This window comes from Corylus avellana, chromosome ca5 (assembly GCF_901000735.1).
Source record: "Corylus avellana chromosome ca5, CavTom2PMs-1.0".
Taxonomy (NCBI): domain Eukaryota; kingdom Viridiplantae; phylum Streptophyta; class Magnoliopsida; order Fagales; family Betulaceae; genus Corylus; species Corylus avellana.
In genome coordinates, this window is record NC_081545.1 from 30,057,461 (window position 1) to 30,081,493 (window position 24,033).

At 35.1% G+C, this 24,033-nt stretch overlaps 2 protein-coding genes across 2 annotated transcripts; both read left to right on the forward strand.

Moving 5' to 3' along the window:
* The first annotated feature begins 2,614 nt into the window (after window positions 1–2,614).
* LOC132182456 (calcium-binding protein CML24-like) lies at window positions 2,615–3,479 on the forward strand. Its single transcript, XM_059595708.1, has one exon. It carries the CDS (start codon window positions 2,682–2,684, stop codon window positions 3,156–3,158), a length of 477 nt encoding a protein of 158 aa, XP_059451691.1. The 5' UTR covers window positions 2,615–2,681; the 3' UTR covers window positions 3,159–3,479.
* Window positions 3,480–15,829: 12,350 nt separating this feature from the next.
* On the forward strand, window positions 15,830–17,583 carry LOC132182575 (BAHD acyltransferase At5g47980-like). The gene has a single exon (XM_059595859.1). It carries the CDS (start codon window positions 15,839–15,841, stop codon window positions 17,219–17,221), a length of 1,383 nt encoding a protein of 460 aa, XP_059451842.1. The 5' UTR covers window positions 15,830–15,838; the 3' UTR covers window positions 17,222–17,583.
* Window positions 17,584–24,033: the final 6,450 nt, after the last annotated feature.

Below are 24,033 nucleotides of genomic sequence, written 5' to 3' on the forward strand. Positions count from 1 at the left end.
AAAGGTGCACTCCTTATTTACTATTACCTTTCATCGAATATCTAATATCGGAGCAGATTTGCTCCGAGTAACATTTGAAAAAGTGATATTTGTGGGGTTTGCAAATAAAAATTTATTTAGGGTATATTTGAGAAATATAGCTTTTAAGTTAAAAAATATTTTTCACACAAGCTTTATTTTTAAACTTTTGCCAAAAGTGCTTTCAATTTTTTTTATTAAACATATATGTTTTTCTTAAAACAGACTTTTTGAATGTTAAACACACTTTTAAACTCATCAAAGTACATCCTAAACTAAAAAGCAAAAAAGTCAATAGTACTTTCAATTTTTTTTATCAAACCGATACTTTATTTTTAAAACGAACTTTTTGAATGTAAAACGTATTTTTAAACTTATCACAGCACATCCAAACATAACCTTAGCAAACTAAAAAGCAAAAAAACTGAAAAGTGTGTTGAGAGCTGATTTTTGGGACACAATAAGGAGGCCCACACTCAATTCATGATCCAGAAAGGGCCCAATACAATAAAAGGTACCCGTAGCTCGTGTCAATTGCCAAGGGGAGTGTTATCAGGGGCGGACCTACTAGTATCATTGGGGGACGAATGTCCTCCAAAGTTTTTGAAATATTTTCTAAAGTAGGCATATTTTATATATTTATCCCAAAATTTACAAATTTGTCCTCCCAAATTAAAAAAGTTGTCCCTCCAAAATAATTGTTTACTCACCAAACTTTCTCGATTAGGGGCGAATGTCCAATCTTCAGCAAAGGCTTTCTCAATTAGGGAAAAAAAAACTCTCTGTCGGACCAATCTCTTATCTCTCTCAGGCTGCACCGCGGCAACATGAAGTCTTGCTGAGTTGCTGTTAATTTGTTACTCCCCCCAAATTCATCTGAACGAAGTCTTGTTGTTCAGTATTTACCTCATTTCTCAACAAATAATTGTGCAGACTGTTCGTCTCATCTCATCTCTTGAAGATTCCTTTTAATCCTTTGTCTTTGTAGCTTAAATGCATTGATAATTTGTTACTTTGTTAGTTACTTTTGTTTTGTTGGTTATGGGTTTTAATTAATTAATTAATTTAGCATTCTTTCACTTGTTAGTGGTATTAAGAATTATAATAAAATTCTAATAAAAATCTTATACTTCTAGATATTTTAGTTAATAGTTATTAGTTGGTGTGGGCTGTATGGCTTAGTTGTTAAAGATTAAAACTAACATTTTGACTTCTCTAATTTGAGATTTCATAATATTAAAATTTGGGTTATCTTTATTACTACAGGTTGCAGCATTGTATTGGTTTATCTTAGACTCCCAGCATTATTGTTGGGAGCTTGAACCATGTAGATTGTATGTAGTTTATATTGCTGAGAATTTATGCAAATGTGTGTTTGTAATGCCATAAGATTAAAATTTTGAATAAGTATTTACTGTATTTTGATGTAGAAAAATTATACAAGTTTTATTTTTAGCTTTCATTGTTGGTTAATTTGCTGAGTTTTAATTTATTAATTTATTTGGAATTCTTTCACTTGTTAGTGGTAATAAGAATTATAATAAAATTATAACAAAATGACTTGTGATTTACTATGAAATTATATCTCATCATATGTATCTATATATTTATATAAGTTTGGTAGGTGTTACTATGATCATGCCTAGGTAAGATAGCCACAATTGGTTTCCCGGCCTACCCATTTAATTAGAAAAAAAAAGAATCGTCCCCCCACACTCAAAATCCTGGTTCCGCCCCTGAGTGTAAAATTATAATTTGAAAACGTAGAAAATCTATCTTTTCAAATCATACGTAAAGCTATGTTTTTTATAATGCAAAATTTTAAGGGCTAAACAGAGATTCTAAAGGTCAAACCGTAATTTTATCTAACGCTTAATTATATTTTTAAAAATTATATTTTAAAATCGCATTTTTTTAAATCGCAAATCCAATTCTACCCACAGTTTTGATCCAACTGTTTTTTCGCGCAACATTCAACTGTCCTAACCACCAAGGAATTTAAAAATTATATTTTTAAATCGCATTTTTTTAAATCGCAAATCCAATTCTACCCACAGTTTTGATCCAACTGTTTTTTCGCGCAACATTCAACTGTCCTAACCACCAAGGAATACGAGTTGGTCTAGAATACAGGATTTTTACGCGTTATTGATAGTCAAGTCCTTTTCAATGGTAGCTTTGCTTCAACCCACAAGCCGTCTTATTAAATCTATCTACTGCACTCCTATAAGAAGAAAGAATAATAAATAAATAAATAAAATACACTACCACGCGCTTCCAAAGTATCTGGGGATCTAAATACTTTGCTTCTGAGAATTAACGCGGTAACAGGTAGAGTGCGTGGCACAACATTGGAAATGGTCTTCTACCAAAAGTCTTTCCTTGTAAGCTCAGCACTAGGACAACTAGCATTTCGAAATCCAACGTGTCATAATATTATTGGTTCCAACCATTGACTAATAATTACTAAACCATGCCGAATAAGAAACCCAAACACATGTGATCACCGCCATAGCATAAAATAATAATAGGTCATTCCAAACGCGTCCTTTTAAAACCGCGTGGACTTTCATTATAAATCACCAAGCCCACCAGCGGTTCACAAAATTTTATTTCCGCGGAGCACAAGAGAACCCTAAAGATCTCTTTCTCTGTTTTCGACAATGGCTTCGAGAAGCTCGAACGGTACATCCATGGGCCCCACCTCCACGGACGAGGTCAAGAAGATCTTCAGCAAGTTCGACAAGAACGGAGACGGGAAGATCTCGTGCAGCGAGCTCAAGGACATTCTCCATGCGCTCGGGTCTATGACCTCGTCGGAAGAGGTCGAGCGCATAATGTCCGAGATCGACAAGGACGGCGACGGATTCATCAGCCTCGACGAGTTCGCAGAGTTCCACCTCGGTGGATCGTCGTCGAACGATTCGCAGAGTTATACCAGGGAGCTCCGCGACGCGTTCGACTTGTACGACCTTGACAAGAACGGGCTGATCTCTGCCAGCGAGCTCCATGCGGTGCTGAAGCGGCTGGGAGAGAAGTGCACGCTCGTGGACTGTTCCAAGATGATCAGTGCCGTCGACGCCGACGGCGACGCTCACGTGAATTTCGAGGAGTTCAAGAACATGATGAGCCGTGGTTAATTAGGTCTCCCGGAACCGAAGGTAGGTTACTCATCATTGAAAACAGTCTTTTAACAAATTATAGTAGAACAAAAATCAACGGTAGATTAGAGATTTGTTAGATTGACGTAGTATTGGAACTAGAATTAGGCCTGCTTGGATTGAATTGTTAATATGGTTTCATTTTCATGGTTATGGATTAGGTTCATGCAAATCTTGTGAATGCTTGGATTTTATGTGCTTTGTATGGTTGTTTATTTCCACCACTGCTTGACTAACTTTGACTTTGCCATACAAGTAGTGGAAGCAGCACAAATAGTAGTGAAATTGGGAATAGTTGTTTGATTTTGATTTTGTCCCTATGATTTGGGGGATTCATGAAAATCTCGTGAACTTTTTTTTTTTTTTTTGGTTCATGTCATGCTTTCGTCGCTTATCTTTTCCTCTTTTTTTTTCTTTTTTTTTTTAAAAAGATTGCATTAATAAAAGAAAGAGAAACAGATGGAGCATCCGAACATTATTGGAATTTAAAATAGATAAAACAATATATATAGAGAAACTCTTATTTCGACGACAAGAGAAGTGAGCTCCAATACAATGTTCACGGTTGACGCGAAGGAGGTATTAGATCTGGATTTGACAATTTTTATAAACAAAAAGGGGCAGAGATGGGGAGATATTAGATCTGGATCTGGCAAATTTCATAAACAGAAAGGGGCATCAAATCAATCATAGAGGGGTAAGGGAAAACGCGGAGGAGACATATGATGGAGAGGAGCGGTAAAATAGGTGGTGCAGAGGCTAGCTAAGGTGATGGGGTGGTGTGTGGACGAAGGTGGAGCAGGATGGCCAAACATGCGCCTTCCAAAACTTTTTTAAAAATTGCGATTTAAAAACAAACATTATTTTTAAATTGCAATTTGCACGTATTGTAAACCTAAACGGACTGTTCCATCACTTGTTTTGCAAGGTCGCTAGGTTACTTATTAGAACAAAATTAAGGCAGGGAAAATGACTAAAAAAATACTTTTTAAGGTTATGTTATTGAATTAGTGGGGTTAATTAAGGAGTGGGTTATGAGAAGTGGTTGAAGGGGTCGTGATTAGGCAGCGGCGTGGGCAAGTTGTGGAGGTTTTGGGTTCGTAGTCCATGGTGTGGCGTGATGGTCTAAATAACTTTTGGAGCGTGGAATTCGTGTTGACGCATAAACTTATGCTTCACGCGGCAATCCATGTGGTTGGGTCTGTCGTCAATGCTGAGCTCAACGCGGAATTCTTTGCTTGCGGCAATCCTTTTCCTTTGCTTCCCTTGCGGGGAAGGAATTTTTAATTCTTTCCCAGCTTTAACACTCTTTCTCAGCCTTTTACTGTATTTACTTTTTACTATATAATAGATTAAACTGGTCAATGATCTTTCTCTACTACTTTTAACTTTTTCTGAATTCCAACCTATGCCATAAATATAGGAAAAAGGGGTCAAAAGTAAGGACTTTGACAGGTTGTATGGTACAGATGAGAGTTCAATATTTGTTTCCACATGTGGACTTCTCTTTTTCCCTTGCCATTTTTACACTGCTTTATATTAATTTGTTTTTTTTTTTTTTTTTTTTGAAATATATTAATTTGTTTTGGTAACTGAGTTATTGTCTTTCCTCCATTCCCAAATAAAAATGATTATTTAATAACACTCTTTTTCTTCTTCTTCTTCTTTTTTTTTTCTTTTTTATTTTTTAAAAATAAAATTATTAACAAGTAATCTAAAATATACAATGCTCAAAATTATTATTTATCTTTATCTCATGTTAAAACACTTTTTTTTTTTTAATTAAAAAAAAAAAGTACTATCTAAAAAGTATCAACAAATAAATACCCTTATGAAAGATATATGCATATGTATCCAAACGGGAGAAAAAGGTGTTTAGTATAGACTTGGAAAATATATTTAGAGCTTGTTTGAGATTGCGTTAAGAAACTTAAATAAATACCCTTATGAAAGATATATGCATATGTATCCAAACGGGAGAAAAAGGGGTTTAGTATAGACTTGGAAAATATATTTAGAGCTTGTTTGAGATTGCGTTAAGAAACTTAAAAAATATTTTTAATATCTAAAAAATTATTCAAAATAAAAAATTGAAATGTTTGGTAAAAAATTTTAAAAGCACTTATTTGACCTTTTTCACTTTAAAAATAGCTAAAATATACTTTTGGAAAAAATTTAAAAATGAAGTTCTTTCTAAAAAACTCTTTTTTACTTTAAAAATGCAATTTCAAATATGCTCTTAGGTGATTATGGGTCTTTTTAAGGATTACTTAGGTAAGGTTTATAAAAAATGGGCTTGTTTGGGCCTGCCCCTAGCTGGTTTGGACTTCTCGGCCCTCATTAACTTTTTTATTTGAGAAAAAATGCAAATTAAATTTTTTGGGTGCCACTAATTTGTAATTTTTCTTTTTTTAACGAATTATCTTTTCATTGATATAACAATCAAATGAAGTAAAATGCTCCATGTAATGCTAAAGATACAATATGAAATCTTCAGAAATCAAACATTATCCATGACATATACAACACAAACATTGTAAGACAATATTTACGAAAAAGTCATCGTCCTAATCAATTTTAGATTTATAGGGCTTATTTATTTATTTAATCTTTGCTACTAGTACTTTGTCAATTGCAATCCCCTTTGTTGCCTCTACCATAGTGACAATTCTTCTTTATGCTTAAGAACTCATCTGTCACCGGTGCATGGTTTGCTCCCAAAAAATGAACCATAAGAAAACAAAAGACCAATTGGAAGCCAATTCCGTTATTCTTAAGGATTCGTGAAAACAAAACCTATAAGAAAATGAATAAAACTTCACCTCCATAGATCGCTTCTAAAGGCAGATCTAGCGATAATACATTTTTATTTAAAAACAATGAAAATATAATAATAAAAACCCAACACATCCTCACGTGTTCCACGCGCCGCTAGAAGCCTAGAATGCACCACCAGGACCATTAACACACGCACCCTAATTGATTTAGAGTAGAGACGGAAAAAATGAGGGGGAAGGAGGAAAGAAAAGGAGGGAGTCGTAACTCCCTCCTCCCACTTTAATCCCTCATAGAATTACTAATTTGTAAATAAGAGAATGTCTATTCATCAAAAAAAAATAATAATAAGAGAATGTCTAGGATTGTTTTTGAGAGTTTTAAAAAATACATCTAATACCTAAAAAACCGTATCAAACAAACTCTAAAAAGGGGGCCAAAACACATTTTTTAGAAAATCTTAATAATGAAGTTTTTTTTTTTTTGAAAAAATTAAAAAATATATATTTTGCAAAATTTCATGTGATAAATAAAATTAAAAAATGTCACAACATCCAACTTTCGACCAAAATTTTGATGGTAACCGTTAAAAAATGTCACATCAAAACCATTCATATTACTACATGTAGTGGCGGAGCCAGGATGTCAATTCAAGGGAGCAAATTTTTTTTGATGAATACAAAAAGAAAGTTGAACAAAAAAAAATTAAGAGTATTAAAAAAATATATAAAAATTTAATTGGAGCTTAATAGAATCGTTGTTGTTCTCCATAATCTCATATAGCTACAATTATATATTTTATACCATTAAAATATGCAACAACAATTATAAATATTAAATCAATTAATTTAAAAGAACAAGGCTTGAATGCTTGAAGTTTGAAAGTTGAAATGAACAAATTTACTAGAACTTGAAGCAGAAGATGCCAATTGTTGAATGGAGAAAGAAATACTAGAGAACTTTGAAGTCTTTAAGAAGATAATGCCGTAGCAAATTTTTGTAAGATGTATATCTGATTTTGCAAATATCACACACACAATAGAAAACAAACCCAAAGCAAGGGAACATGGAGATTTGACAATTGCTTTTTGGATTTGATTGGCACATGGCTTTAAAATTGGTCTTTTTTTTTTTTTTTGAAACATTAAATTGGTGTCTCACGTGAGGTGAAAGTGTGTCTTTGACTAAAAGTGTAAACATTTAACTTAACAAAAAAACAAAAACAAAAACGTGTGGCTTTTGAGGTGAGACATGTGGCTTTCAAAAATACATTTTGTTTATTTTTATGCTCAGAAATTGAGATGTGATAAATTAGCTAATTTTTTTGTTATTTGTTATTTCTTTTTGAGATGTTATTAATTAAATGTAATGCACTTTTTTTTTTTTTTTTTTACTTGAGGTAACTTCATTTTAGATTTCTAAATTACCATGCGATTTGATAAGTTTCTGAACTCTATTTATTTATTTGAAGTTTTTAATATTGTTATTATTATTGTAAGTTTTTTTTGTTTCTCGATTTGATTTGAGGATGCAATTGTAATTTTGTAAAGGCTTAATAAAAAAATAAAAAAAATAAAAAATAAAATTTGTATGGAATAATCGATTTGAAATTTGTACCATAATGAGTTTTAAGGTAATTGTTTTGGTATCATATAGATCAAAAAAAAAAAAAAAAAAAAAAACCTAGAGACTGATTATCCAACCAAGTCACGTGGAATAAAGGAATTGTGAAGTAACTGTGCAAAGCAGAGAATTCTTGAGATTAGAGCATCTCTAACAGTATAGTTAAAAGGAAGATATTAACTACATTTAGCTATTTTTACCATTTTTTTATTCTACCAAAATCCTTAACTGCCACAGTGAAAAGTTCACTAAATTGAATATAATATTATTTCAACTATTGTTTTTGCTTTGTTTATTGTTTTGGGTATTCTCCTCCTTTTCACGATTAAATCATTTCTTCTTCCTCTTCCTCTCAAACATTTATTTCTTCTCTTCCCAAACGAGTTTCGGCAGATCCTAACCCTCTCCTCTTTGTTAAAAACTCTACCTCCGACCATCGCACATCTATAGCCACAGAATTTTTTTCTTCTTTCTCTTCTCTCTCTTCTCTCCCTCTTTCTCTTCTTCTCTCATTTACCGAAACAAACTCTCATCTTCACCACATCAATTTTTTTTCGCAGCTCTCTCTCCTCCCTCCAAAAGTTGTGATCTTCACCGCATCAATTTTTGCTGTGTGTGTGTGAGATGGGGAAGAAAATGGAAAGATAAAAAATAAGAAAATAATATTTAATTAGAAGAGATGATTAAAATAGATGTTGTGTTGGAGTGTGTAGTGAAAAATTAGTAAGTATTTTGAGTAGGCAAAATGAAAGGTGTTGCTGGAGATGCTCTTAATATACAAGAGCCAAAAAACTGGTCCGTGAGCCCAAATAGCATCCAAGATCTGGTTCTGTTCTACCCGGCACCCGCAAAGCAAAGAATCCATTTCTGAATCAATGAAGAGTATCCCTAGCACATGCAATAACTATGCACAAATCCACAACATAGTACATGATTTTTTTGTTTTTTTTGGTGATTTTATGGGACATGTTCTTAATTTAAAGGAGTGCCGCAATCATGAGGGTTACTCACATGTGGAGGAATAGCAAATACATTATTACCTTTAGGGTTTGGAAAATTCGAACCTGGTAAAAGAGACTTTTGGTCTAAGCTCAAAATTTAGACTTAGTGTATTCAATTTTCTTTCTCAAATACAATACTGACTTAAGCATTGGAGCTATCTCTCGTCAGCATCTACCGACAAGCTCTTGTGCTTACATTTTCTCTGTTTTGCTAGTGTGGATTATTATTTGGCATTAGAAAACTTTTCTAGCAGACACCATTAATTTGTTTTAACATATGCCAAAACAATCATCGAGTTGAACGATATGTATATTCAACGTCAAACTGAAAAAATAGGTTATTTAAATTCTTGTGGAGAATAGCAAGAAAATTCGTTGGAAAAAGAATTATGCAAAGGAAGACAACATAGAGGTTCTGAATATTCTCAGAAATCCTATAAACCCCCAACCTTTTAAGAATTCTACACTACTTTCTGCTAAATATATATAGTTTCCAACAACATATGTACAATAGCAACAGTGTCTAACTATGAAAAAACCTAGCAGACATCTAATTGCCATAAGAGATTAGGGTAATAGTTCTACTGCAAAAAGCCCGCCAAAGAGGAACTTGCTCTTCCAATTTGCAACATAAAAAAATAAGCAACTTTGAAGTAGCCCTTCAGAATAAAAAGTGTGTCCTAGCCAAAAGAGACTTCAGAAACTTATTGCTAAAACTACAAACAGAGCTTTCCTAGTTAAAACATCAACTAGGCCATGTTGGCTGGGCCACAAGCCACCTAATTAAGGATGCACTTAGTATATCCACATAAGGAAGATGGTAACAAAACATGGTGGAAAGCATAAAAATTTATCTCTTTCCCTGCTGCTGATGTATACTTTTATTCAGTCACAAATGTTCGAGCAGTCCTGAGTCTAAATGTAAGATTTATATTGTACACATAAAGACCACATGGAGCCACCAAGAACATAACTAGTCAGCAAATGCCATTATGAGAAGGAACAAATACCAGAGGGAACAGATAATTAACCACTCCTTTGTCATGCGAGCCCATCGCTGTAGGTATTGAGCTTTCTCAACTGGGAAGGGCACTGACAAGTAATATGCCTGCAATCAAGTAGAAGTTACACAATCAATTATAACCACAAATTAAAAGTCATATGATCTTAACACATTAAAAATTAATTTCTAAGCCAATTGGATAGGAAAAGATACTCGGAACTCAGAACTGCAAGTGGTTAATAGTAGCAAAAGGACCCAAGCTGTTGTATCCCACTCGGAAGAAGGGATCTGCTGCTTCTTTAGCCAAATGAAGAGCAAGCAAGAAGCTCCCATGATCAATTCTATGTGATAAGCAGTCGGGAACCCGGGGTATTAGAAGAACATGCCCATACTCAATTGGGCTGATCAACTGATTATCAAAAATCACAACCCCATAAGAAAAATTTCACGTCATACAGAGACATAATTGTTGGAATTTGAATCGTAGGATTTTGTAAAATAAATCTCAGGAAAGATTTCTCCCGTTAGGGTGAAAATCCTGTGGAGATCAAGAGACCTTATTAAGAACACACAATCTCACGTATGTAAAACTAACGTACATATATTATAGATTGTTGGGATAATATTTGTATTCTCCTGGGACTCTATTTATAGAGTTACAACTCAACTCTTGACCAAAAGTTGTGTCTCTTGACTGGTTACATCTACCGGAAGTTATATTACATTTCTGTATATATTATACAATCTGGTGTGGGTATGACCACACTTGTAATAGTGTGATCATCCTATGCACCTTCATCTCCCACTTGCTCATACTATTATGATTGGTAATAAAACCCTAGTTGTACATGATTACCTTTGGTACCATAAAACATGTCAACTCCTCATCTGCTAACGCTTGTAGACAATAATGAAATCATAACATCTCTGATGCGTACACACTTATGTTATTTCATCTGATTGCACCTTTTTACCATATGTGTCTAACTGACGACATACTAGTGGTGACTTTACTTGCTATATAATCTAAGCAAATAACATTAATTATCCATAGTTGGGAATACAGTCCACACCCAAACTACAATTGATGATTTTTACATAGTAACCATATGTAAACTTGTATTGAATATTTCATTCAATTTTTTATCTCCAAGGTTATCCCTATTTGAGATAAACATTTTCACTTCTTTCTGATGATCCTTTACACTTTCGGTATACAGATATTATACCAAACTTAACATAATGCCTTGAGTGGACTTTACATTTATATCAATTTATAATGTTTGTTATTTACAAGTGTCATTCGCTCATGAAAAATTATTTAATTTTAATGAGGCGAAAGAAACGCATACCATCATTCATTGAGGTGTCCCCTGAATCCTTCTGATTATGTAGTTTTAACCATTAGTTGAGCATGATTACCATGGTAGTAATAATTTTGCCCTATGCCAACTCTCATCTGTAAAACCTACAGATTGGCATCAGATCATGACATGGTTATACATGCGCACGTTTTCGTCATCTTATCTGACCGTATCTTTTACCATATACTTCCTTACCGATAGTATATTACGGATGACTTCATTTTCTATCTCTCAAACGAGCAGCATCAATTCTCCATGGTTGGGAGTATAGTACACACCCATTCCACAACTGACGACTTCAGTCGAACACAAAACCATGTGTCGACCTACGCTAAATTTTTGATCAAGTACTTCCTTAAAAGTCATTATTCCTATGGTTTTCCTTGATGCACCTTATTAGGGTCTTTTTACACCCTCTGAGCATAGATACTACCCAATCTCAACATAATGCCTTTCAGTGTACTTTACATTTATGTAAGATGTAATATCATACCTCATTACTCTCATCTGCCCTTAACTGACCAATTATTTCCCCATTAGGCAAAATCATTCTTCTAGGTGTCCCCGGATCCTTCCAACTATGCGTCAACCCATGTAGCTCTCACCTAGGCGTATTTCAATCCCATTGTTGCTACATGCCCTCTGAATTCATTCAGAGGCAACCCCTTGGTCATAGGATCGGCTACCATCTTTATTGATGAAATAAATTCAACCTTTATTTCACCTATATCCACTATATCTTAAATACAGTGATAACTTTTATAAATGTGTTTGTCTTAGGAACTATGTGCTCCACTTTTTATTAAAGAGATATCAAACTTGTTATCACAAAACATATTTATTGGTCTACTAGGTATACCTAAATTAAACTGTTGACAAAAAATTAAATTCAGATGAAATTACTTACCATTGTGCTGCATGCAATGTACTAAGCTCCATTGTGAACTCTACAATACAACTTTGTTTCTTACTCAAACCAAGAAACAACCATTCCACCAAATAGGAATATGCATTCACTTGTAAATTTTTATCATTTACATAACCTTGATACCATGCAAATATCACAGTATTTGTTCACTGCTCGACAATGTACTCTAATTGGATTGAATTTGAAACATACTTATTAATCCAACTGCATGACAAATGTCATGCCTAATACTTGTCATAACATACATGAGGATGCCCATAGCCTGGGCATAGAGGACATTTCCATTTCTTTGTTATTATCTCCTCATTTTTCTGGCACATAGTCTCTCTACCCTTCGTAGACAAGTGTACTCAAAACTTTACAATTCTCCAAATTGTACCTTTTGAACACTTTATCCACATAGTTTTCGATCCAAAAATAATAATCCTGAATTTCTATGTTCAGAAATTCTTGTATCAAGAACGTAAGTGTCATTACCCATGTCTTTCATTTCAAATTTGGATCTTGTGAATGCCTTTTATTTCATTCACCATATATGGACAATTACCAGCTAACAGTATATCATTAACATATAACGGCTATATTGTTAACTTATCTTGACACCCCTATGTGTAAACATATTGATTTAACGGACTCATGGCATATCATATTTCCAATATAACTTGGTGGAACTTCAAATACCACTGTCTAGAAGATTATATGAATTTATATAGGGATCTTTTAACTTGTAAACTTATGTCATTATCACTCAGAACATGATGATCCCTGAGTATACTTGACAGTTGTCTTTATCTCTTACTCCCACTATTTCCATCACTTGCATCTACAAGTGATTGATCATTAAACTTTCTTTTACTCCCACTGTTTTGAATATATGTGTCTTGTTCAGCTTGTGATGGAGTATCTTGTAGTTCTTGACATTGAAGATCTACATCTTGTGAAAGTTCGATCCTTTCCATAGGATTAATTTAGTTGGTATTCTGAAGAAAGATAGCATCCCTACTTTATATCAATCTTCTCTCATAATAGTAGATTTTGTATTCTCTACTATTCTTTATATATCAAATAAACCTGCATACCCAGATTTTGTTATAACTACCATGTTTGCCTCCGAAGCGTTTTGCATTACATTACTCTGAACTCATATCTGTGGAGTGCTCGAAATCTCGCATTTTTACATGGACTCATATATATCCCGCAAAAATAAATTTAAGCAATATTAGTAGTGCTATTAAATTTTGCCACAAAGACACACTGCTAATATTTTAAATCAATAATATTTAAATATCCTATTGCACATTAAGATTTAAAACTCCCACTTGATAGATATTCCTTTTCTCATGAGGCAATTCACCGGTCGGCATGTCTAGAGGTTCTGGCATGCATGGGCATTCAATAGCCTGTAGGTCCAGGCGCTGCATCTCAGACCCAAGCGTTGCGAGTTCGAGTCTTTTAGTCGCAATTTTTCATCCAAAAAATTTTTAGTTTCGACACCGTGGATCAAACCGGTGCCTTCTTCCTCGCAAGTCTCCTTCGCAAGTTCTCGACCATTAGGCCAAGCGCATCCGATAATTGATTTTAACAAAATTAGTTAATAAACCATATTCCAATCTGCGCTGTAAAGATTCGAACTGGTGCCTTCTTCCTCCAGACCTCCTTCTTCCTCTGAAATATTGTCTTTCTCCTGCGATTCTTCCTCTGCCCAAACCGGTGCCTTTCGGGTCTGTTAGGGATTTTTCTCGAAAAATCTCTTCCTGCAGTCAGTCTTCTTCACTCATCGTAATCACGGAGACTCCCTTGAAGAAACTCAACCTCTTCACGGGTTGTAGCAAAAGGGAACCAACTAAGAACAAAGCCCCATTCGAAAGTACCGGCCAGAACCTTCCCAATCTCAGCAAGCACGAGTATCCGATGAAAACAATCTGATGTATGAAAATTTTCCATCATGCCTCAATTTTGTTTGCAAGATAAAATCTGGAACATTTTATATATTGGAAGAGAAAATATTTCGTCAGCGAAAATGGTGGCAGTAGCGCCGATTTAGGCCGAAGAGGAAAATCCCTCAAATCTTCATGTCTTCCTCTTTTTCTTGATAGGGTTTGTTTGTTTTGAATTGAATTCTTATTCACACCGCCTTGGATTTATTTCCCTCTATCGCTGTGTATATGTAATGAAGTAGGATTTTCTGGCTGCTTAAATTTGCGAATCTGTTAACACAGATTTTGAACATGTTAACGGTTAGAAATGAGTCTTAACCCTAACTCAACCCAAAAGCTAGCTCAAGAGTTGATGTTTCCCCTCACCCTTATAAATGACCCATCTCCTTAATACCCAGGTAATGTGGGACTTCCAACATGCCCCCTCACGTGTGGCGGGAGGACATCCAAGCCAACACGTGCGACAATGGGTGATGGTGGGCCACAGCCAATTGGGCTAGGCTCTGATACCATGTTAGAAAATGGGTCTTGGGCCTAACTCAACCCAAAAGCTAGCTCAAGAGTTGAGGTTTCTCCTCACCCTTATAAATGACCCATCTCCTTAATACTCAGGGAATGTGAGACTTCCAACATACACATTTCTTGCGATGGCATCCGATGATTGATTTAACCAAATTAAATTATAAAAACATATTCAAATCTGTTTGAATTTCTTCACACAGATTACTTGCATTGATCACCGTGCAAACTTCAATATATATATAATTGCAACTTGAAGATATAAACTTCAAACTATTCACGTTCATCCTCCAGAAAATAAAAAAAAATGAACTCACACATGAAGTCATCTCAAAGTTCTCTTCTTCTTCCACAACCTGGCTCTTGCTTTAGCTTTGATACCACTGTTGGAATTTGGATCATAGGATCTTGTAAAATAAATCTCAGGAAGGATTTTTCTCATTACGGTGGAAATTTTGGGGAGAACAAAAGACCTTAAGAACACACTATTGAGAAATAATCTCATATTGCTTGTGGACAAAACCTTGGGTATGTTTAAAAGGAATCGACAACCCTTTTTTATTGAACTGATTTTATGAGATGAGTTAGGCCCACAAAATTTCTTTACACAGAATCTCACGTATTTAAAACTAACCTATATATATTATATATATATATATATATATATATATATATATATATTAATTACTTGGTGTCAAATTAATAAGAGATAGGGTGGTTTGGTGAGCTACTAGGGATGCTCTAAAAAGACAATGGCCCGCCCCTCACCCCTAATCCTCTTCTTCCTTCTCGTTCCTGTCTTCCTTCTCTTGGCTCGTCCTTGTTTGAGTAGCTGGAAATATTAATTACTTGGTGTCAGATTGATAAGAGCTAGGGGGGTGGGGGAGGTGGCTGCATATGGAAAAAATAGACTTGTAGTCTAGGCTGCCAACAAGCTTCAATCATCTTCTCTTTTAGTTTTTTTTTAGTTATTCTCCATGTAGCCTAACATTGCTAAATTCACACTACCATTATTTTATTTTTTTAAATCACATTAACCATTTTAGGTTGCTATAAGTGAAATAAAAAAATAAAATATTACAAATTTTGTTTTTTTTTGGGTCAGTTTTGCTTCTAAATGCATTTTTATTTTCATTTTGTTACGTACTAAACATCATGATCGAGTAATAGCATGCATTTAAAATGATGCCTAAATTAAAATATCTTTTCTATATATGTGGTTGTTGGGGGTACGGTAGAGATGGAGCAGCTAGCGGGAGAGGATCTGAGTACATATAGCAGAGACAAATTTCAGTACAAAATTTAATCAGGAAATCAATTCTTACGGCGTGCGTGCTTGGTAAGCTCTTTGAATTCTGTAGCTAAACAAGAAGATTTTAGCTAGGCAATTGCCTGTTGCACACGTCTCAATTTAAGTAGATGCAAATTCCTGGCTATTATAAAAGCTCTTTTTTTCCGTGCGTCGATCTCTATCGAAAGCCAAAACCGAAAGAAGAAAAAAACAAGAAAATGGAAACCATGCTGCAAGTTCGTATCATTTCAAGAGAAATGGTGAAGCCTTCATCACCGACGCCCTCTCACCTAAAAACGTTAAAATTCTCCCTCTTTGACCAGTTGAATGTAACCAAAATCTATTTTCCAACAATCTTCTTTTACCCTAGAAATGATGGGCTTGACAAACTTGAGCAAATATCAAGTGGATTGAAGAAATCGCTGTCGGAAGCTCTATCTCGCTTCTACCCTTTGTCAGGAAGGGAAAAAGATCAATTCTGTGTGGATTGTAACGACGAGGGAGTCCCCTATTTGGAAGCCCTTGTGGACTATAAATTGTCCGACTTTCTCCAACCACCCAAAATAGATTTTCTCAACCATTTGCTTCCATGCAATCCCGGCGTGAAAATCCAAGACCGCGCTTCGGCGCCCTTCCTTGCCGTTCAACTTAATGTCTTCAATTGTGGTGCAATAGCAATTAGCGTTTGCACGAGTCACGTCATCGCTGATGGGCTCTCAGCCAGTGCGTTCATTAAAAGTTGGGCGGCCATCGCACGTGGGGCTGATGATCAACTCTTTCGCCCCGACTTCACCACAGCATCCACGCTGTTTCCTCCAATAGATGTGGAGTCGTTGATTGGTTCAAATCGAGTCACGCTCGCTTACAATAAAGAAGCATCATGCGTGACGAGGAGGTTTGTGTTTGATGCGAATGCTTTAGCCTCCCTGACGGCGAAAGCGAGAAGCGAATACGTGCCAAACCCCACGCGCTACGAATCGTTGAGTGCACTTATTTGGATGTGTTTGATGAGATCATCAAATTTGCCAACTGGACCGTGCTTCGTGGAGCATGCGGTGGACGTGAGAAGGCGAGTAGGGGAACCCTTGTCTGCTTATTCCATGGGAAATGCAGTAATCGTAGCCAGCGGAGTTTATCATCATCATCATCATCATGAGTCAGCAGCTGCTGACACAGATATTGTTAGACTACAGGAGTTGGTGACCATAGTAAGCCAATCCATCGAGGAAGTGAATGTGGATTTTTTGACAAGTTTACGAGGTGAGCAAGGGTTTTTGTCGATTCTTGTTTACGCCAAAGGCTTAGCGGAGATGCTTCAAAAAGGAGAGCCAGAATCATATGGGTTTACAAATTGGTGTAATTTTGGTTTCAAGGAGGTTGATTTTGGATGGGGGAAGCCGGTTTGGGTAAGTATTGGTGGGCAAAGTTGGGGGTTTACTAATTGTGTTCTTTTCAAGGATGTGGACGGTGTGGGTGCGGGTGCGGGCATAGAGGTATGGGTGACTTTAGAGGAAAAACAAATGCTTGTGTTTCAAAATGACCCACAACTGCTTGCTTTTGCCTTGCCCAATCCCCCCGTTTCTTTTTCGGAACCCAATTAATCATCACTAGCTTATTTGCCAAATAAACACGTACGTACGTACGTACGGACAGTGAGATCACCTCCATCCTTCACTGTACCGTGTACCTACGCCGATCGATCAACTTTTTCCGTTTTATGTACGTCTGTAGTTTTTTTTTTTTTAGAGGTTAGAGGAGAGGATCTTTTCCATGTACCTCTGTAGTTTGTTTTTCCGTTTTATGTCTTTCTCAAATAAATTGTATTTCTGTCGGAATGGAAGAAAACAAATCTTTCATCATGCATGCATTAACCGAATCTCATGCATGATATGTCTCGTGCATGTTGTCGGATGTGTAAACTATCTATTTGGCAAATTAGCCATTAATTATTTGCACAACCAGTTGAGGGAATTATCGATTGAACTCGAAGACTAATTTTTTTTTTTTTTAAGGGGAATTTTTCGTATATATTTATTGAAAAAAATAAAATAAAATTAAGAACATAAGGCCCTTACATCAGAGAGCATAAAGTTTTGATAAATTATAGTTAAAGCTATGAGGTTACAACGTTATAGAAACAAATATAAAAATCTTACAATCAAGTTCTATCTATATATGACTTTAACATCTACTAACCCATGTGCAAACTTCAGTTATAGAACAGATCTGCTTTAGGCAGACTCAATCTAATACATAGGTAGTTAGATAGCCCATATTCCCAACTTACTAAGTGATGTGGCACAAAATGATTGTAAGAGTGAATATATATAATTAGAACTTTAAAGGGTACTTAAATATACTTAAGCCGCATGAACCATCAATCATTTTCACAAAAAAAAAAAAACACCCACAAATTACTGGCATCTGTGACACTTAAATACATCAAACTACCATTTTGTGGCAAATAAGCCACTATGTTGGCCTTGACCGTTATGTTTGATGTAAAAGTTGGTTTCTTTTCCTATAATATCACTTTTTAATTAATAAACAAAATTAAAAAAAAATGATTTTTTTTAAAAGGAGAACACAACCCAAGGGTGCTTCGCCCACCTTAGATTTTTTTAAAAAAAATATATATAAATTTAGACTATTTTTATTACACAAAATAGAGAATATAAATATCAACAAATTGTTCAACAAGTATGCACTAAATTATTAAACTTGTTTTATAACTATAGCACGCATAAAAAATAAAAGGGAATAAAATAAGAGATAAAAATTGTAGGGTGGTCCATAAAAATATTTACATTCTCATTTAATTAACAGAATTTTTTCCTACCCAACTCAAAAAGGATAACTGTGAGCAAATTAAGTTCAATCAAGATAAAGGTTTGCAAAAAGTGTTTTCGGTTTTGATTTTTGGATAATGCTAGATATCTCGAGAAATTTTTCCTAAAATGTTTCTCAAATGATATGACAAACATTTTTTTTTTAAAAAAAAATTCTCAATCTCCCTCTTTTGTTTCCCACTCCTTCTTAAAATAGTACTTTTCACATTATTTTAGAAGAATTTTAAAAATAATTTTGGGACACCTAGCCACCGTCTTTGATTTTTGACAAAGTTGTCTTTGGGTCCACAAGTGGGTAACCTTTTCAGAGCATTCCCAATGGAAGAGCCATATTTTTATGTAAAATGGCTCTTCAAAACTCACTTTTATCTAGTTTAGCTAAGCCATTTTTAAGTGTCTACACATCCGATTAGCTATATTTCTAAAAAATAGGTGGGAAAAGATTTGGGAAAAAGATAAAGCAGGAGAGAGAAACACTAAAAAATAAAATGGCTCCCTTAAAAAGTGCTGCTACATTTAACTTTTTTTTTAACTCTTCTAATCAAATATCTATTTTACATATATTTTTGGCTCATCCAATGTGGGAGGTTTTTTGAACATTTGAAGAGCTATTCTAGATAAAAGTAACATTTAGCTCTTCCATTGGGAATGCTCTCACAAAGTACATGGTTAGTGGCTACATGAGCGGCCACAGTAGTAGGTGTGGTGTCACGCAGATCCCGCAAGTTTGTCAGCAAATCGCCCCCAAGAATTAGACTCTACAACTGCTAAAAGGGGACTAGGATCCCCTCCAATTGATATTAATTGGAGAATCTCATGTTGAGGGATCCTGGCCGTTGATGAAATCCAATGGTGTAAGAATCTCATGCAGTAACTTTTGTTTTTACCGATGTCCTGTCAGTCTTCCTCAAACTTCTTCTACACACTTTTCCTCATTTTATTTTTCTCATTTCCTCTCTTTTTAATTATTATTTCGTTTTTCCCTCCAAAAACAAAAGAGAGCTCATTCCTCAAACTTCTTCTACAAGCTTCTTCCTCATTTGAAAAAAAAAAAAAAAAACCTTCTTCTTCCTCACCACACCACACCATGAAAGCTTGAAGCTTCTTCTTCACACCAAAAAAAAGCTTTATTCTTGTTAGTGTAGGATTTCTGCCCCCAAACAAACAAAAAAAGAACTCAAGAATAATGTAAGTACTATTCTCAAAAATTAAAAAAAAAAACTTCTTTCTTCCCGACCCTGTACTTCTCTCCACAAACCAACCCCCACTCCGCCACCGTCGAGCTTCCCGAGCCGCCGGCCCTCTCCCACGAGCCCGGTCCGAGCCCACAGACGCTTCTGGCGGTGGCGTTGGAGCTCGACAAGGTCGTGCACCTCCAAGCCGGTTCGCGGTCGGCGAAGATCATGACCATTTCAATATGCAGCTACACCGATCTCAATTAATTTTTTCAATGATCCAACTAGGGTTGTTTTGCTGGATGTGGTATGGACCCCATCAGTGGAAAGGCAAGCTATATCCTGTGCGCATAGGCTTGGGCAGGAAAAAATTTGTGTACATCCATCATTTTGTAATTGGTTCAAGAAGTTTTGTAGCCTCATAAAGTCTTTATGAAAAAGTCCCAGTAGATTTCAGAAAAATGTAAATAGTTTGCTTCCTCGGTGGTGTATATATCTATAATTAGTGATTCTTAGTTATGTTTCTTGAATTTTGTTGTATGATTTTTCAAGAATTGATGTATTTGCTAGTACTTCAATTCACGCCAACAACATTATAAGAAGATTTTATTTGCTGTGATTGTCGAGATAATGCAATCCAAAATTATATCAATAACACTGCCATTCAAATTTGGATACAAATGCACACAAATTGATAACCATTCATTTGAATAAACAACATTGATTTTCCTCTAGTTCCTTACAATGTTCTTTTACATCAACTTCAGCACACAGATAAATACGAAAGTAATATAGTTTCCAACACAAAAAAATGTTCTAATCACAACACCAAGTCACCAACCCACTAGATCAAACTGACCGGAGCTCCGATCTCCAGTCACCGTTGATAAAATCGAGAAAGGAATCCGATCCCAAATCGGAACCCCAGAAGATCTGCATTGACGACATGCTGCAGAGGCACTGTGGCGAGTTCAGGCCGAGGCAGTTGAAGCACTTCGTGCTGACGAGCCTGGCTTGGGCTCTGGAGGCCTTCCACACCATGGTCATGATCTTCGCCGACCGCAAACCGGCTTGGAGGTGCACAGCCTTGTCGGGCTCCGACGCCTCCGCTAGAAGCGTCTGTGGGCTCGGACTGGGCTCGTGGGAGAGGGCTGGCTGCTCGGGAAGCTCAACGGTGGCGGAGTGGGGGTTGGTTTGTGGAGAGAAGTACAGGGTCGGGAAGAAAGAAGTTTTTTTTTTTTTTTTGAGAATAGTACTTACATTATTCTTGAGTTCTTTTTTTGTTTGTTTGGGGGCAGAAATCCTACACTAACAAGAATGAAGCTTTTTTCTGGTGTGAAGAAGAAGCTTCAAGCTTTCATGGTGTGGTGTGGTGAGGAAGAAGAAGGTTTTTTTTTTTTTTTTGTTCAAATGAGTAAGAAGCTTGTAGAAGAAGTTTGAGGAATGAGCTCTCTTTTGTTTGTGGAGGGAAAACGAAATAATAATTAAAAACAGAGGAAATGAGGAAAAGTGTGTAAAAGAAGTTTGAGGAAGACAGACAGGACATCGGTAAAAACAAAAAGGTTTAAAAACAAAAGTTACTGCATGAGATTCTTACACCATTGGATTTCATCAACAGCCAGGATCCCTCAACATGAGATTCTCCAATTAATCTCAATTGGAGGGGATCCTGGTCCGCTAAAAGGAGATATGCTTTTTTTCATTCTACCCCAGCATCTTCTCACCATTTCTTCTCTCTTTGCTGCTAAAAGTACACCAAGTTGGAGATTCCTCGCCCAAGACCATATGAGTTGGATCAGGATCCCCGACACTCTTTCCAAAATTGCCCATCAGCTTTTTCTCAAATCCTGGCCATCCAAATTTATCCAATAGCCACAATTTCGCCACGTGTCCCAATATTTATTTTAAAAATAAATATATAAAACAAAATATTAAAATATCAAAATTAAAAATTAAAAACATTGGGCTGGTAGGCCACCCCAAAGCCGAGCCATGGGGTGGCCCCATTACCATGGAGCCATGGGGTGGCCGAGCCACCCTAAGGCCATGGGGGGGTGGCTTGTCCGCTTAAGTCCCCTAGGGGTGGCCGGTACCTAGTGGCCATAGAATTGGTTGACCTCAGGCCAAAACAAAATTAATTTTTTGGGTTTGGCCGTGGCCAGCCCATTGGGGCTGGCTGGCCACCCCAGTGTTTTTAACTTTTAATTTTAATATTTTGTTTTATATATTTATTTTTAAAATAAATAATATTTTATTATTTACTTTTAGTTGGGATACATGGCGAATTTGTGGCTGTTGGATAACATTGGATGGCCAGAATTTGAGAAAAAGCTGATGGGCAATTTTGGGAAGATTGTCGGGGATCCTAATCCATATGAGTTAGGCTTCATCAAATTTTAATTATCAAAATAACTAAAATTACTTCTTTTTTTTTCTTTTTTCTTTTTTTCTATTTTAACTATTCTTTTTTTTTTAAGCACTCAAGTAGCCTCACTTTTTTAATTATTAACTTTTACTATTCTATTTAAATATTATTTTTCAAAGATTTCTTTATTTTTATTTTTTATTTTTTAACTTTTTTCAAAGAATGGGAAAGGAAAGAGAAAATTTATATTATCTCTTATTCATTTTGTAAGTGAATAGTACTCACTATACTGTTCACTCACAATTTATTTTGAGTTAATATGGCGAGACTGAAAATGGAAGATTTTAGCCACTTTCACCAAATTGTCTCACCAAAATAACCAAAAAATGGTTTTTGTGAGGCCGCAAAGAATGCTCATAGAATTAGTCAATTCAAAATTCTCATTAAATCATTTATAAAACTTAATTTTACCTGGTAACTAAATAATGTTAGACTTATCATTCATGAATATCTTTATACTATTCTCTATATACAATTTTTTTTTCTTCTCTTTTTGCATTAATTCTAAATGCTAGATATTAGTTTAGATCACGGCGTCACGCACACAAATATCTCGCGTTTGAATTAAATGCCACTAAGAATTTAAACTTGTAGAATTATTGGCGTTTAACTTAACGCCAGGAAGTCCAATTTAAAGTCCAAAGCTTAAAAAATAAAACTCAAGGCTCCGTAACTTAAGGCTCCGTTTGTTTCCGTTGAAAATGATTTATAGAAAATGTTTTTCGTATTTTTGGGTGTTTGGTGCGAGTGAAAATATTTTCGGTTTGACTGAAAAAAGTCTCTTTAATTTTCGGTAAACCGTAAACCATTTTTCAAGTCTGAACATGTCATTCTCAAATCGATAGACCCAGCCAAGAAGTCCCAAGACCTCGCTAGGACTTCACCGGGACATCGTCAGGACCACGATGGGACCCGACCAGGAACCTATCAAGACCTAGTCGAGACTTGGTTGGGACTCTCTAGGAGCTGGTCAGCCACCGACGAGACCCGAACAACCCATAGGACCTGACCGAGAACCCGCTAGGACACGATCATAAACAAAAATACAATTTTAAACCAAATTGTAAAAAATAAATTGTTTGAGATTGCATTTTAAATAAAGGGGAATGATACAGCCCCAACTTGAGACCAACTTTTGCCTTATTTTTTAATTTAAAAAATTTTAAAAATTTAAAATTTTTTTGAAGAAATAATTTTTATTTTGGTCCTTCTTTTATTTGGTATTTTTTAAAAAAATAAAAATTGTATTTTTATTCATAATAATGACCAATTTTTTAAAATAAAAATGATTGCTTCTTTAACTTTTTTAATTTTAATTTTGTTATTTTTTAAATTAAAAAATAAGGAAAAAGTTTTTGAAGCAAAATACAATTTTTATTTTTAAAAAAATACCAAAAAAAAAACAAAGAATAACCAAAATAAAATTTATTGCTTCAGAAACTTTTTTATTTTTTATTTTTTAAATTAAAAAATAAGGCAAAAGTTGGCCCCAAGTTGAGCAAAATAGTTGGACTTTTAGCATTTCCCTTAAAAAAAAAGTCCTATTTGAACAAATCATAGGTAATGAAGTGCTTTTTTGAAAATACACAATTTTAAAAGTTAAACTGCGATTTTAAAGGTTAAACCACGATTTTGCTAAACACTTAACTGCGTTTTTAAAAATCATGTTTTCAAATCATACATTTTAAAATCGCTAACTCAAATATTCTTAGCCTAGGAGAATGATCCACTCTATTTCATTTGAAATGAAATGGAGGTGATCCATTTAGTTGTTTTAAGAGGGCATTTTCGTCCAAATGAAAAACAAATAGCCTAAAAATGACAAAATACCCCTTAAAAACAACTAACTTGTTCCTCTCTATTTCATTTATCCAAGTCCCTATAAATAGATGTGCCGGCAACCTTCACTATAGACCGAAAACATTAGAGGTAAAATTTTGTTATTATTGATATTGAATTCACTC

Excerpts from the sequence above, each read along its gene's own strand:
- LOC132182456 (XM_059595708.1), top strand. The coding sequence starts at position 2,682 with ATGGCTTCGAGAAGCTCGAACGGTACATCCATGGGCCCCACCTCCACG.
- LOC132182575 (XM_059595859.1), top strand. The coding sequence starts at position 15,839 with ATGGAAACCATGCTGCAAGTTCGTATCATTTCAAGAGAAATGGTGAAG.